The 17,648-nt window shown below is 34.8% G+C and overlaps 1 protein-coding gene across 1 annotated transcript in view; it reads left to right on the top strand.

Annotated features, from left to right (window-relative positions):
* LOC150100562 (neuronal acetylcholine receptor subunit alpha-7-like) overlaps nt 1-17,648 on the top strand; it is a 77,632-nt gene that overhangs the window by 29,460 nt on the left and 30,524 nt on the right. The window contains exon 4 of the mRNA XM_090402108.1: nt 1,700-1,786. Coding sequence (XP_090258234.1) covers nt 1,700-1,786 — 87 coding nt within the window. The remainder of the gene's footprint in view (nt 1-1,699; nt 1,787-17,648) is intronic.

Here is a 17,648-nt window from a genome sequence, read left to right as displayed (position 1 = left end):
CACTCCACTAGCCGCAACTACCTTCATCATCTGCACTAACGCCATCTACCGCCGACCACCACCATTTTTTAAATTTTAATTTTTTTAATTTTTTTTAACATTGTGTCTCTATCATTCTCTGGATTTCGGATCAATTAAGAAACTGTGGGATGAAGTCCACGCCAGATAACGATTACTCTAAGATTTACAGGAGAATATTATTCTATTAGATTGGTATACCTAATAAACTGCCCATAGTATACATATGCAAATAATTACTTTTTTTTTTAAAATTGAAATGCCTTTAAATATTATCTTTATTAACTGTTGAACTAAGTTCGGTGTTCTAAGTTTTTTCTGTCATTGTTAAGATGTCCACCTGAATAAGAAAAAGAAAAGCCATGAACATTTCCATTATCTTCCCATGTCTAAACTAACCATTGATGTTTGCATGTCTATAGTTATTACGATTTTTCAAAAAACTAGATTCTGCTTTCCGAAAGGCTGCCCATGTCAAAGGTTCCTGGTGGTAAGTAAATCAATAAACACCCCCTGTCTGCTAGTTTTGTGATACCAATTTTTATTTAGTTATTTTATATATTTTTGAATTATTTATTAATAACTGACCCTTTGTATTCCCCTGTACTAAATAACTTTCACACAACAAAGAGAAATTGACAGAAACCAAATGGGGGAAAAATCTCTAAGTAAAGTCCTTCTATTATTTATATTAAATTTAAAGATATATATTTAAATAAAAAGAAAAAAATAGCTAGTAAAATGGTATAAATGAATAATTACCATGTGTTTTGCGATTTATACAAAATATCTATGACACGAATATTTAATGAGAAAATGGGGGATAAAATAAACTTAAAAAAAAGGCCTTGCTTGAGAAATCTAATATTCATAGTGATTCTTGTCTTTCTACAAAACGCAAGGCTAGATGTTAAATATTACGCTAATGAATATTGATATATTTATTGGGATAATTATTTAAGAATAAGTGAATGTTTTCAATGATTTTATTTTAACACATTTAAAGAACTAATTTCGAAATATAAAAATAAAAAATAAAAAAAATACCGTCACCATGGAAACAAATGAACAACAATGTAACCAGATAACACACCACATCATTCTTGAAATTCCCAATGAGAACAATGCTGCTACGTAACAATCAGCACGAACTCTTACGGATTATTCCTCCATAATTGGTATCATATCAGGTTTGAAGATTGTTTGTATAAATGTGATATTTTTCGGATTCGTTGTCGGGCGTTTCGTACTATACACAATCAGTTGATAATCTTTTGCTGATTTCATTGGCTCCTGGTAATTACTTCAGTAACATTTTATAATTGCTAAATGTTCTTTATCACTAGGATAACTATAAATAATATCTTTATTTAGAATGACTTGAGGTTATACCTGCGCTTAGGCCTAATCTCAAAGTATTCAACATATAAAAGAAGTATTACCTGAGGTTTTGCTTCGTAACCAAGGTAACGCGATGGATATTGCCTTAATGATAAATGGGATAGAAAATTGGGTTTATTATATGAAAAAAAAAAAAAATACGACAACCAATCTGAGTGTACTTGAAACATTAATTTCACGCCACCCAACTCTTTTGCAAACCACTCTTGTTTCTTTTTTTAGCTATATCTTCTTTCATCTTCCTCTTATTTTTTATTATATTGCATGTTATTGTTCTCAGGTGTGACGATTCTTCTCTCTATGACGGTGTTTATGTTGCAGTTAGCTGAAACCATGCCGCCGACTTCCGATGCCGTATCCATCATAGGTGTGGCCCCCCATTTGTTTAGATGCTGTGTTTTTGTTTCGTGTGTATGAGTGAGTGCGTGCGTATGTGTGCGTGTGTATATATATATATATATACATATACATATATATATATATATATATAGATACATATTAGTCTGTATGTGTGCGAGAGAGTGTATGTATGTGTGCGTGCTGTTTAGATTTCTGTTAGGGCTGCACTGCTCAACTCTTGCATGGTTATCGTTCACAGGTGTGACTATACTCCTATCCCTGACAGTATACCAGCTGCTGGTAACGGACACTTTGCCGCCATCTTCTGAAGCTGTTTCCATAATAGGTGCGACTAATCCCCTCTATCGGATAGCTAAAAAATAGCCTTCTAATTTTAATGTGCAAAGAAAAAAATACCTTACGAGCTTGTCTTTCTGAAGAACTCGACCACTCATCCCTCCCCAAGTCACAAAATAAATCGCAGTTACCTAATTAATTAACTAGCAGGATATGTTGGAGTGAGATTTCCGGCAAATACGATACCCAACTGGACTTGGTGTATTCGATATATCCCAGCATGCATCAGTCTTATTGCAATTCTATCATTTACTGCTTAGGTTATTACCGATACCCATCAGAGAGCGTTTTATTTATTTTGATATTTTCTATTAATTATTAGATATTCTTTCAAGGGAACCAAAAATATTTTTTACTGATTTAAATTTCCAAGAATATCATCTTCACAAAAGTCATAATAATGCGGACGCGAATGTAACTCGGTAAAGTAGTGTTATGTTTGCAGTGAACATGACTTGCTTCTATCTCCAGCACGAAATTATCCTATCTGGTGTTTTTGTTCTGTAAACTGACCCATGGTTCCTTCAAAAACTCCTCACGAGTGAATGTAGTTGATAAATTACAGCTTTTTAGTTCCTTACAGTTAACGTAGTTCCTTACACTTCAGCATCCATACAAAGTAGAAGACAAATACAAGTACTATGTACTGAATACAATAAAACACGTATGAATCCAATAGTAATTTATATGCTTAAAAGCTTTTCCATGCTAAAAGATATATCTTGTAACCAAGTAGAAATTCTTTCTCAAATATTTCTGCTATAGAATTTATTTGATAAAGTAAAATAATTTAAATTTTTAAAAAATTTAATTTTAAAAGAATGTTTTAAATAAAAAAATTAAAATAAACTCAATACACCTTTTATTTTTGATTATATTATTATTATAAATAATCTGTTAAGAATTGTTGCGAAAGCAGTTCCTGTTAGTACTGCTGTGTGATAAAATCATTTATTTATATCCTCGTTGTTGGTGGCTGATGTAAAAAAAAAGCATTGACGAAGAAGCAAAAAATGGCCTGTAGTGGCTTTTTATTTTACTAAGCGCCCTCTAACGAATCCGAGGAAGTGTTCGACGTTGCTTTACCTATATATGATCTTTCATTTCTGCTAACGATCCGGAGTTGATTTTATTTTTATAAATTCATTGATAATTTCTTTTTTATTGGAATTTATTACATGGCATGTTATTGTTCTCAGGTGTGACGATTCTTCTATCGTTGACGGTGTTTATGTTGCAGTTAGCAGAAACCACTCCGCCAACCTCCGATGCCGTGTCCATCATAGGTACGGCCGTACGTTGTTTGCATGCATGTGTATAGATGTATGTTCTGTAGATCTCTGGTAGGGCAATTAGTGATGCAAACCCTGCACTGCTATCATTAGTATTCCTCCACTCCTATACCTAGTAGCCAAAAAACCTTACCAAATAGATGTTTAGTCTTCCATTAAAGGTTAACGCACCTTTACTCCTAAGAAAGTTTAAACTTAATCAACATGAACCGTCAAATTATATTAAAATACTGTACATTAGGTGGTATTATAATTAAGATCATATCAATTTATGATGGTGTTCGATGGCATTAACGTTTCAACTTCAAAATAATAATAAATAAACAGAAGTACTTAAAAGAGGACACTCATGTTTTTGAATTGACTACGAAACATTTACTGACAATATCTAATATTTAAAAGGTAATGGTCACCAAAAACTTGTCTTCTAGTAACGTTTAGTTTTAAAAGATTATTTTAAATGAAAAAAAAAACTCAATACACCTTTTATTTTTAATCATATTATTATAATAAATAATCTGCTAAGAAGTGTTGTAAAAGCATACGAGAGAAAGTCCTTTTTAGGACTTCCAGGGTAACAAATGGCAATGCTGTAGCCAATGAAGTTTTAACTGAGGCTCGGCTATTGCTGTTACCCAGCCATGACTAGAGCTTTTTAGCTCAACAACACTCCATCCACACAGATTTACTTCATTCAGATGACGGGATAAAGAGTCAAGGACTCAGTCCATCGCCGAGTTCTTATAAGAACTTGTAAAAGCATAGATAGATACAAAGGGATGATGTAATGACGGTAACTTTTGTTCAGCCTAGTTTTTTTGAGTCCTAAGGAACTCTCAACTCTTTTTGAGAGTTCCTTAGGGTTTTCTTCATCATCGCATTTCTGTCCTTTAATGGCTTCCTGTACCCTCGATCTCAAAGTTTTGTAATTGTGCTGCAACAGCACAAAAACTGAGTAATGTGTAGCCAGCTTTTGATAACACGCCCTACAGAAAATCGGATAACTCTAATCCACGCTTTATTTCCGGTACTTTATACTAATACGGTCATTTAGCATTCATCCTTCTCTTCATACCTTGCTTTTGTGATTTTTCACAGGTGTAAATTATTTGATAAAAACGGAACGACCTAATGATGTGACATCATAGTTTGTATTTCAGCATGATACCATAAGAGCGTCTTTAAAAATTCACATGTGGATTATCCCTCACTCAAATATTTGAAAGTGATCACCACCCGAACTTCCTATGCCATCAACCGCTGAGATACACTTTATGTGCTCCCATCATCATGATGGATTATACCCGTTTATCGTGTTTTCGCATTGTACAGCTTTTCAGGGCTGCATCTAATGCATTAAGACAGAAACGAGCTACTGTACTCGGACATGCTTTAGACGAAAGTGTATTTGTTCCACGTTAATGCGTTGTTCTACACTAACGATGGTTCCCACTTTAAAAGGCAAGCCTCTGTAAAATTAATTCTTTTTACATGAAATTTCAGATAACGATATTCAGTACTTATGTGGATAAACTAATCAAAGCATTAATCGGAATCTTATTAACACGTTAACATAATAATTTTATTGATATCCTATCTTTCGTTAACGTTTTTTTAAGCCCAATCACTCTCAATACTTTTTAGAAAACCTAATTTAGGCTACGATGGAGTGGTTAATTCTACCGAAAGTGTTCTTTAGGCTTTTTAAAATAAACACCAGATTGTGGTGGAAAAAAAAAAACTATGGCTGTTGGTGATTGGAATTACAGCCACAGCAAGAAAACTACACAGGAAAAGATATTTTTTTATCTGTGTGTATTTTTGGCGCCTTGCCAGTTTTAAGGAGTCAAAGACTGACCGATTTTCCCTTTTCAGTCGTTTCCGAAACCGGAGTTCTCCGACCGGAGGTGACTTTGTAGGCATTACACGCAAAGTATTCCTGGTGAGATTTTTACAGGGTAGTTCACTATTGCTCCCCACCCCCCCAATTTTATCCGGGATCAGGACCGGCATATGGCTTATTCATGACTGTAATCCGTGTGTTTAAGTTTAAGGGGCCGGTTTGCCTGTTCTGGGGGACGAAACACCTGACTTTCCGTGTGAAAAAAATTCCCTACCTCTGTATGAGACCGGCTAACTCACCTTTAGTCGAAAGAGACCAGATAAAGGTTCCTCACGTCACTATGAGGAACACTAATAATAATAATAATATTATTATTATTATTATCGAACCCGGGTCTTTCCGACCAAAGGGCTTCGTCTATACCGACTAGCTACGGAGGCTCCTAGTCAAAGACCAGAAATGGTAAATCCTTCCACTTTGAACAGGCTAACTCGCGATCAATTGAGTTAAGTTCAAATCCTGACTTCGGGTCCTAGTTAGGATTTCAACCCAGGTCTCTTTCAAAAAAAGAAAAAGAAAAGAAAAGAGCAATGACCTGGAGAAATCTTCAAATGTGAAACTTGACTAACTTACTTTTCTCAGAGAATGACAATGGTTTCTAACTTTTTACACTGGATTCTAATCCTGGTCTTTTTTTAATCCGAAGCAAATCCTATTTTTACCGAATGTGCTATTTGTTGAAAGTTTTTCACTTGGTTGAAAGATACCAAAAAACTGTCTACTTGGTTTAATCCTTTATCCAAGTGCAAGCAAACAAAGTTTGCTCTTGAAGTATTTTCAGGTCTGGGACAACTCGTGGCAAAGGTGGTATAACTTCTCATCGCTTGCCTTAGTATCCCATAATGCTTTGCATTATGGGATACTAATTATGCATCTCCTTGCGGACATGTATAATGCTATGCATTAAAGGAAGGGTCACTGCCCAGACTGGTTTCCCTACATTAAATGCGAGGTTACCTCTCCAAAAACTCATGAGATCCCCCGCACAACAATGAGGAACCCGAAGGATCAAAACTCAGCCTTATTCCCCTCAGTAACAGACTCACCCTGCCATTGAGAGATCTCAGCGTTTGGCTCTACCCAGTGGCAGGCTCACCCCACCATCGAGCAGAACCGTTCATATTCATATTTCATCTGAGGCGTAACAGCAACAGCCGTGTCTCAGTTAACTTTATGGGCTACAGCATTGCCATCCATCACCCAAGCTTCCAATTGGTTTCGGCCCATAAGAGTCTCATCAGTGCGAGCCAGACCCAGAAGTGATGATATAAGGACTGGCTTAAAGGGGCAAAGCAAGAATGCTTTTCATCTTCCCCGTTATCTGTAGAGGACAGTGTAGGGATAAGGTGTTATTGAGCTATTAAAGCTCTGATCATGGCAAGAGGGTAATAGCAAAAGCCGAGCCTCAGTTAGAACTTCACTGGCTACAGTATTGCCATCCATTACCCGCCAAGGGTATTTATATTATTAATCACCGCATCTCACGGTCGATTAATCATCATTCTCTCCAAGGAAATGCGGAGTTAATGGAGAAGTCATATTTTCCTATACGAGTTGCCAAAAGGTGTTACACCTTATTATTAAATTACTCTGGATTAGAGATAGATAGTTGTTGAAAGGTTTTCACTTGGTTATGCTATAAATTAAAGATACCAAAAGATATACTTGGTTTAATCCATTTTCCGAGTGTAAGGAAACAAGGTTTGCGCCTGAAGTACACTTGGATAATGGGTTAAACCGAGTAAATAATTCCTTGGTATCTTTAATTTAGGATGCGCTGTTTATTGGCTATACATAAGTATCGTATGCGTAGTTATTTTCATAAAAATTAGATTTTTGTTCGGAAAATATGAAATGGTTTAAAGGAAATGCTAAGATATGGTTATTCTCCAAATGATCTGCTCTAGTCACGTGTGTCTCTCCAGCCAGCTTAATGGGAAAACCTAAATGTTAATCGTTCTATTTTATGCGCCTACACTTCATTGGCTAGAGGCATTATTTCTTTTTATTATTATTATTATTATTATTATTATTCTCAAAATTCTTATCCATGTACAGTTGAATCACATAAGGGATTTTTACCTTGGGATGGAATGCAAAAGTGTATTGAATATAGTACCCTAATGTGCACGTGTTACTGATGTGCTCTGTGCAAACCGATGGCTTGTTGGAATAACTTGAGTTTACTGATGCTTATTTATTACTAGCTTTGCCTCTTCTTTGCAACCAGTATTTCACAGGATCTATAGAGAAGTTTCCAACACATCCTCTCATGCATTACTTAAAGCAGACTTTCGTGTGCGCTTTGAAAGAAACAGTTTTATTCTTACAAAGATATATGTACGAGTATGCCGTTACTGACTAATTTCATAGCAGTATTAAAAATTTCAAGGAATGTATGCAATCAATAATGTTCGAACCCAAAAAAGGCGAATAAAGTGGCACGATCGAACAGAAAATTACGTTCATTATTTTTATTTTTTTTTTTTCATTCGGAGGTACATTAAATGTGCAACAGAGAAGCGATTATGGATTATAAGTGGGCAAAGCATGTGGATCAATGAATTCTTCATTTATTTATAATTTTGAACACGGAGTTATCGATGATATTTTTGCCAAATAACATAATGATTAGCTAAATATATGAAGAGCCAAAGGCTTCAATTCGGCGACATAAAATTATTTAAATTAAGGGATATTTCATCCCATATTGTTTCACAGCCGAATATAAGAAACACAAAGAGTTTTATGCTGAATATAGAAACTATATAAAGTTCGGCGAGTCCAAGCGTAAGCAAAAACCTGGATAGTGCAACACATACTCCATCCGGTAGTGCAACACGGGGCAACTCATAGTCCATCTGGTAGTGCAACATGAGGCAACGCTTGGACTCGCCGAACTTTATATAGTTTCTATCTGCGGCATGAAACTCTTTGAATTTCTTATATTCGGCTGTGAAACAATATGGGATGTAATATTCCTTAATTTAAATAATGATTATCTTTTGATCTCCTAACCTTCCCTAAACTATAGAATTCCATAACTCATGATTTTCCTCTCAGTGGCATAATTATTCACTTATTGATGGTTTGTAAACCTCGCCTGCCGTGTACATGGTTTACGCCTGTCTGCATTCTTTTCATTCACCCACACAATGTTTTAGCCTGTTTTAGTGCACGTGGATGTGAAAAAATTCAACAAGCTGATAATTGAAGTTCTTATAATTTAATATTAACGTCAGTGTTCAAAACCGTTTCACAGTTCAAGGAAAGGAGCTCATTATACCAATTTAATTGTAATGTATAATTATAAAAATTTCTTTTCTTTTTTTTTTTTTATCACAATTTCGATCACGATTGGTTGCAAACCTATAGCAGCACATAACACAGTGGGTAGTCTAGGATGATGTATAATTTGGAAACTGTGCTAAAGATTATTATCGTGGTTTCCTTGGTCCGTTTTCAAGCCAACTACAATAAGCAGAATGAGGATGACTCAGCGAGTGTTACTTTTCAAATTCTGTTGTAAAATTTGAAAAAATTCAGTAGTTAGAAATATATATTTACAAAATGACTTACTGTGGAATGTATAGAGGTTATAATGTTTATGGTTAGGGTAGGATCATAGAAACCTTCATAAGGACTTGACAAAATCCTTATGTCAAGGATTAATTAATTAATCCGAAGGTTAATTAAATTTTTTTTAAAAAAAATTAAAGAAAAAAAAAATTCTCCCTCCTAGAACTTGGATTTTGTGTCTCGAGTGGAATCAATTCATATCTCTGCCATGCCAATACATAGACTTGTAAAGTCAAATTATTTGGCTGCGAGATTATTGAGATTAACTCGTATACTATAAGATAGTCATTGTTTTTGAATGTATTTTCTAAATACATTCAAAAATTATAGTAAAGTAGTTTTATTTATTTAGCATTCAATAATTTAGGTCAATATATCTTTAAATTTTCCCTATACGAAGCTGCCTTATATTCTTTCTTAAAATTTTGTTTTTGGCGAGTTCCTTTCAGGTGGGTCCGCCTATATTCAGACGAATTTCTCATTATATGAAAACCGGTGATGCACGTACTTTGTTATTTAATGGATATTTAAATTTAAAATGTAATATGCGTAAACAACTATTAATGTTTGCTATCTTTACATCACAGTCTTTTTCGCTTTCTCTATTATTTTATATATAACGAAGATAATGTGTTAATATTAGTAGGCAGCCATAATTAGATCTGACTATCTTCATTGGAGAAAATACATAAACTAAAGATCTAAAATAAACATTAATAGCATGCATAACATATCGATGTCACTAACAATAGCAAACCGCAAATGGCAGTCAGATAACATCTCATCGTTTTAAGTTCAGCATCAGTAATGAATACCTTAAGGTAGATAAATAATAGCAAATATGATTTTAAAGAAAAAAAAAGAAAAAAAGATAATATTAGACTTATGGCTAGATGTTTGGAGTTATCGACCAGGAATAAACTCTTGAAGCATCCACTTATTATACCTATCAAATGCGTTCTAAGAATAAAATGTTCGGCTGAAGGAGGAACCCAAATTGCAGGGAGGGATAAAATCATTTTCACTTATGTCTATGAGCGGCCTCGTAAACCATCTTCTGGGTGATACTCACCATACCTTGTGCAGGATGAGGACACTACGAGAGCTATTGTCGCGGTTTATATTTCACCAGTACTTTCTATCATAAATGTTCTTCCAAATTGATTTATTATTTGTCATGTTCAATTCTTACGTTTCGTCTTTATAAGTACCTATAACTGCATCAACGCATTTATGTCTTGGTCTTCATGTCGATCGTTTTGTGCAGTATTTACTTCAAGAACCTATTTTGTTAATATGCCATCAACTACGTTTACACAATCTGGCAATAATGTGAGATTATTTTCCGAAATCTGTATTTGTATGACGCTATCAGTAAAGGCAATATATCATTTAAAGATAAAGACTTTTTTTTCTGTAATTGACAAGGTTTTAACAAGATTGTTGCTTTGTCCAATAAGTTGTATAAAATTTCCTCATAACTGAGATATTGCTAACAATGCGATCAATCTGCAAAGAGCAATCTCTTTGATTTTCTGTCTTGATGAGGTCTTTTTCGTTATTTCTAGGGAGGAATAAGTGACCATTATCTGTTCAACCCCCAGATAAATTTCTATTCTATTATTAATGTTAGCCCTACATATAAACTTTTGTTTGTTTTGTGCGTAGAATTTGTTTCCAAAAATCCAACAATTTCGACTTTTAAGCTAATCGTACGATGCTTAGAGGCGTTGTTTTGGACAGCGTTTAGACTGACAGAATAATAAACCAAATGACAACTGAAATGTATATAAACGACAAAGAACGGCCACTATCACTAGCAGTAGTATTTAACTCTACCGATTTATAGCGAAGGAGAAATTGACCCTCATAAGAAGATCGGACCGACTGCCATTTTAACTTGATTTAAAGTCATCCAGTTTTATCTACGAGACATGTTGGTGCATCATGCGTGCGTCTGTGTACGTGAGCACGCCACAATTTGTTAGAAGGATAGGAAGAAAAAAAAATTCAGATGTATCCGATCATGGTTACAGAAATATTGTAGACGAACAGGTCGAAGAATGCCATCTATTCAATTACGAAAATGTGCAGTAGGGGATAAAGAACTTTTGAAAGAGCTAGACGCGAAAACACCTAAGGGACTGGCAATATTTCTCCGGAAAGAAAACTCTTAAGTATTTTTTTTTTTTTTTTTTTTTTGCAAAGTATTGTAAACGTGTCTCCGAAAATGAAGTAAGACAGAAATGAAAAATGAAAAGGGAGCTGCTGGTTATAACTAACACATGTTACTGACACGCAGGCACACAAACACACGCAAGATAACTTGAAAAAGGAAATTCCCATCTATTTCTATGGAGAAAACTTAAGAACGGCGTGTCCCAGAGGGCAAGGGAATATAAGGACACTTGTTTTCATTCTCGGAAAGAACCCACAAATTGGAGAACAACGAAAAAGCCAAAGTTCTGTAACCTTTGGTGTAAAAAAAAGGATAAACTGAAAATGCGACAACAGAAAATTTTCTTACACATACACACAAAGCAAACATACAGGATTGTATTCATGGCAATAATTGACTGGTACAAATACGTTGGACATCAAACTTAATTTTCTATTATTACTGATAGTTAACACTTGTGTGCGATAAAAGAAATCGGATCCTGTATAATAAAATATTTGTAGATAAAGAAATATATAAGCCGATGACGTAATTTTTGCTGTAACCCTTCTACTCTACTGTGTTATATTTCCATGAAAAAAATTTCCATGAAAAAAATGAGGTGCCAGCATCTGTTGATAACTGACATTTTTAGTATGTGTAAGTAAGGTATATTTATCTATAAGTTTGGAGATAATAAGTTAATGATAATAATAGAAAATCTCAAATGTAATTAAAATATAATGTTTATGAACCTTTCCTAAATTTATAAAGACTGAAAAATACGTTGCCAAGTAACATAATCAAGACATTTTCTATTTCAACAATAAATAAATAAAATTAAATAGAAAATTAAGTTTATTAATTAATTAAAATTTAATTTATAATTAATTAATTAAAATTAATTATAAAATAAATTTTAAAAAATCAGCTAACGTTTTTTATTGCCGTGCAGGGAGTAGGCGAGGCCGTTTTAGCCCTGTCTAACTTTTGGAGACTGAGTGGGCAGTTCAATCTCCACTGGCAGCCAATCAGAGATAGCTAGCCCAAGGCTATCACTAATTAAGCGGCACGCGGTGAAGAGAGATGGCTCAACATGTGCCGCCATCTCGAGATCCCTAACCCTAACACAATATATTTAATGTCTGAAAAAATGTGGGTTCTACGGTCGATTTTCATGAGTTTCCGGGACGAAAAACCCGAGTTTCCCGGAGTAAAAACCTGCTTGCACGTGCCAGAGATCGACTAACTCAGGAATCGTCGAAAAAAAGCTTAGAAAAATTTCCTCTAATCGACGACTAGATCTGAAACCAAGAAGTCTTCCTTCGTTGGATCAAGCGCCGTGGTGTGCAAACGCCACATCCACTGAGCTACACAGACCAATAATAAATTTAAAATTGATGATATTACTTAATTTGGATTCTTGCGAAACTAAAAACTCATACGGCAATTTCAATGCTCACATTGAATTCAGCACGTTAATATTAACCAGACTCTTGCTTTTCATCCGGCCTGGTTGGTCGAGTGGATAGGGTATTCGCTCTCCAGCCAAAAGGCTGCGGGTTTGAATCTGTCGTGTGCATGGATAATAATAAAAATTAATCGAATCTATATTGAAATTATATTTAGTATGTTTAATTGGTTATTGAGAACTCTTTATCGAACAGAACATAATTCCGAGATTTGTAATATTAAATTAATACTCGAAATGCCTAAAACCACGTGGAATGTGTTAATGTTTGAATTTATCATTTTGAATATGCTGAGAGAAATATTCCTGCTCCGTATGTTGTTCAATAAAATGCAACTTTATCTTGGCTAAGAAAAAAATTTTTCTTCTGGTCTATAAGATGCGACAATAAGTCATAACTCTTCAGCCTCCTTCTAATATTTATCTGCAACCTGTACAGATACATTTATCGCTGAAAAGCAACCATTGTAAGCTCTCAGCAACGATTCATCCCAGCATGGAAGCTCAAAATTAATTACGTTTCCCACCATTCGAATAGCGTGAAAAAAGTAGCGTAGGTACGGACGCAGAAGATAATATAGCGATCATCTCCATCTATATCCGAGACAAGAAATGACCCCGCTGTCGCTGATATAGAAGAACGCGACGGGAGTATCATTTTCATTTGTCGCTTGAGTGAACGGTAGTGTCGCGTCTCATTACACTCACTACGATGAGACAAGAAGCCAACGCTCGTTGAAGAACGTGGCATCACAGACTGCCTTCTTTCCACCCACACGTACGCATGACGTTTTACCGATGCTTATTTCTTTTTTTTAAAAGCTAAACAGATCTAAATTAAGAGCAATTCTTCTTCAAACAAATGTAAAGGTAAAAGGTTAATAATTGTAAAATATTAACATATATATTAAAGCTCACAAAATTATCTCGTAAAGCTATTTTTGTGAGGAAACACATATTAAGATCAAGATTAAGATTGGTTAGAAAATCCAGACGTTGAGAAGATACTACTGCTGACAATTAAATCGAAATGCCTGTTTACCTAGGTTGGCTACATCTTTGTAAAAGTATTCATTCTGATTTTCTACATAAACAACATTTAATTTTTCTTTGAATTTCGGATGAGGAAGATTATCAACTATATACAGGGTGGTCATAAAATAACGTTCCCACTTTGGAAGCATCTGTGGCTAAAACCAATAAACGGAATGGGACCAAATTTTATATTGAGACTTTTGAAGGCATGGGGAGATGATTTCTGCGAAAAAAAAGATTTAGTACCAAAAGTCGCCGATAGGGGAAATTTTGGCCTGGAGGAGCCAGAAACAAGCGGATAATTACATTAAAGGCAGATAAAATGGAATAATAATATTTCGACGGTGTAAGCGAAAGCCGCGTCACTCATTCCAGCTGGATATGTGGCACGTTACAATGATAATAATAATAATAATAATTAAACTAAAACAACAACTGGCGGGAGACACAGAAATTAATGTAGTGATTGAACTCACAAGAAATAATGTTTCATTTATCAGAATCAGGGTCTTCTGGACCGCGTACACGATTTTCAATGTGCTTTCCGTTCCTCTTCCAGGTCTAACTCCTAGTGATCCAGTTTCTTCAAACTTCTTCATCACAGCTCTCAGTGCTACAGCTGACATAGGACGTGTACCCAGGTTATGAAGCCTTCTAAAATCCCGAAGGGCAGCTACGCCATTGCACTGTTTAAGGTAAAACAACTTAACAAATAAAGCACGCTGAGGCAAGACAGGACGCGCATATTGAGCACAACTCGTCAGTCATTCGAATAACTGTCTGAACGTTCCCAATCCCTTTTTAAGTGGAATTGGTGGCGCTGCTGTCACGTACGCACAATAAAATTTGCATAATCTTTTTACCTGCGTTTACTGCAAATATTTTATACTTTCGACTCCACCAGCGCCAAAATTTCCCCTATCGGCGACTTTCGGTACTAAATATTTTTTTCGCGGAATTCATCTCCCCATTCCTTCGAAAGTCTCAATATAAAATGTGGTCTCATTCCGTGCATCAGTTTTAGCTACAGATACCTCCAAAGAGGGAAAGTTATTTTATGACCACCCTGTACCATTATTTAACCTGATCTGACCTCAGGTATTTGATTAGCTGAGAGATAATTCTTTGGATACCTTATTAAGCCATTTTAAGTTTTATGATACTCCTTTCTAAGATAATTAATGATTTTAGTGCTAAAAACTCTTTAATAACTTTTAGCGAATTTTCAGTTATGTTTTATTATAAAATATTTTAATTTATTTTGTAATTAGTTTAGTGCTTCTAGAAAAATAGGAAAGTTGTAATAACTATAACCTTTAAACGAAACTTTCGCTTTAATAATGAACAGGTTTGAGAGGACAGGATATTAAACTGCAAATTTTGATTTTAAAGAAATGGTGCTGCCATCTAGAGAGAGAGAGAGATTTTATTATTATATTCTACGACTGAATGGAGGTCGGGAACACAAATGGTCGTTTTCACTTTTCATTCAGAACTAACCTATTTTGATCTTCCTCACCTTCCCCAAAAAATCCATTTTATCTTTATTTATTTTATGCTTTGGATACTTGACGTTCATTTTTACATTATTTTCATCGTTATTTACGGAAGATTTTCTGCGTTCCATATAGTGGTGCCATCTAGTATCCAACAGAGAAAACGTAATACTTTCAATACTGTGGACGCTAAACTTAGCATAGTAGCGCCATCTAGTATGCGCCATCTAGTATATAATGATAGAATTATATAAATCTATATTTCGACATCAAGCATGGATATTAAACTTAAAATTATTGCATCATAATTGTGTTGCAATATTTTAGGTTTATCAGAGTTCTGATACATTTTTGTAGAGACCTACTATTATGTATAATGGTATTTCCAGTTTCTGGAAATGTTGTGCATATATTAAATGTGGATATTATTAATTCTTTTTTAGAGTATTATAATACAATAGGACATGATGAATGGAAACTGAAAAAAAAAAGAATATATATGTGTTATATGTGTGTGTATGTGTGTTAAAGATACCAAGCAATTTTATAAACTTGGTTTTAATCCTATTTCCCAAGTAAGCAAACAAGCAGGTAAGTCACGTTTGCGCCTGAAGTATTTCCAGTTCTGAAGCAACTCGTGGTAAAGGTGGAGTAAGCTCTGATCACTTTCCTTAGTATATCCCATAATGCAAAGCACATCTCCTTGAGAACATGTATGATGTTATGCATTAAGGGAAGGGCTACTACCCAGACCGGCTTTGACCTTTATTTATTTATTTATTTATTCGTATGGAGTTTCCTCTCTTTTTCTCCCCCGTCCCTACTGGGGAGAGTTGAGCCCCCTCATGAGGGGGTTAAGTATTTATGGCTATAGATCCGTGTGTGTTCAGGGGCAGGTTTGCTTGCTTGCGGGATGAAAAACCCCAAATAAATAGAGGAAAAAACCTTACTGCCGGCGCCCAAGACCGGCTAACTTGACTATAGCTGAGGAAAATCCTCAAATTCCTCATGTCTTCGACGGGAATCGAACCTGGAACACTCCTTCCCCTGTCATATGGTTGCGAAGCGCACAACCACTAGGTTAACCGCGCGGACTGACCTTTATTGAGGTCTCATCAGGGGGAGCCAGACCTAAAAAATGCCAAGGGTGAAGTAATACAGAGCTTATAAATTTTATCTATACAAGTTGCCACAAGGTGCTCTGTCCTTATTAAATAAAAATCTCAGAATGAGAGAAAGATAGATGTGCTTTGCATTATGGGAGATAGTAAGGAAAGCGATCAGAGCTTACTCCACCTTTACCACGAGTTGCTTCTGACCTGAAAATACTTCAGGCGAACTTGACTTACCTGCTTGTTTGCTTACTTGGGGAAAAAAGGATTAAAACCAAGTTTATAAAATTTCTTGGTATCTTTAACGTATAGTATACTCAAGGTAAAAAACTTTCTCTCTCTCTCTCTCTATATATATATATATCCCTAAATGGAAGCTCAAGAGCTTAGATTAGTCCATCCTATGAAATTATTTTCCTAGTACTGTACTCGAAAAATACCATTATTGACCCTAAAAACCTCTTGAAGACGTACGGAACCATCCTAGTTTTATGAACTTCATTTTATGTTAAACACATTCCATGTTTTACCAAAAGTAAGGCTTTCAAAATTTGTCTTACATAAGAAATATATTATGGGTCTATGACGAAAGTTCTTTTGATGAACTATGCCAGCCTTATAAATTCACAAATATGTCAAAACCAAAAAAAAATCTGTAAAATATATTGCTTAATTTTACCTGCAATTATAATTCTTCCTGATAACTATTTAAATATACTTTTGTAGTAAAATAATAAAACTCTACTTATAATTAAAAATTAGATTAATTTTTAGTGACCATTTCTACTGTATTGTAAAATACAAACTTTTGTTTTCCCCTAGAGGATTTCTTTGTGGTTTCACTTTGGCAACATCCGATGTCTGATTTTAAGACGTTCAATTTGTGAAGTCTAATCACTAACACAAAAAGGCTAAATTACTTCACCGATCACCAATAAACAAAGAGAAATATATGGTGTTATACTATCCTAAATATTACGAAACGCTTGCGTGTTTCGAGTTATTTTATCAGAACTCGTGTGCTGTTTTATCGAGCGCGAAACATTTCTCAGCGAATTTTTAGGTTTAAATGCTGCATTTAAGAGATGGAGGCGTGTCATGGATTATCTTGAAATGCGGTGATGGATTAATCTTTAATAGTAGAAGCACATTCTGATATTCCGCTTCCTTTTCATCGTATCTTTTCAAATATTTGGGAGATAGTTGCAGAACAACGCAGGAGATGTAACAGAATTCATTATTATGACTTTTCTTGGATGATATTTCATATCCTGAAGGTTATGATTAAACTGGGTAGGGGGAAAAGAGCCAATCAACTGCTTCTTTTCGAGTCATGTGACTTTTATCTGCTTCTTTCTGAAAACAAGACTTGTCATGGGTTGCTTTAAAGATAAAGCAAAAAAAATAATTAAATATAAAACAATTCTTGACCTCGCTATCGAAGTACTACCGAAAGTTTAGCTCGTAAGGTAGTATGTGAAGTGGTT

This window comes from Typopeltis vanoorti, chromosome 12 (assembly GCF_054136105.1).
Source record: "Typopeltis vanoorti isolate ZY-2024b chromosome 12, IOZ_Tvanoo_1.0, whole genome shotgun sequence".
NCBI classification, from domain to species: Eukaryota; Metazoa; Arthropoda; class Arachnida; order Uropygi; family Thelyphonidae; genus Typopeltis; species Typopeltis vanoorti.
This window is presented reverse-complemented; position numbering and strand designations above follow the sequence as displayed.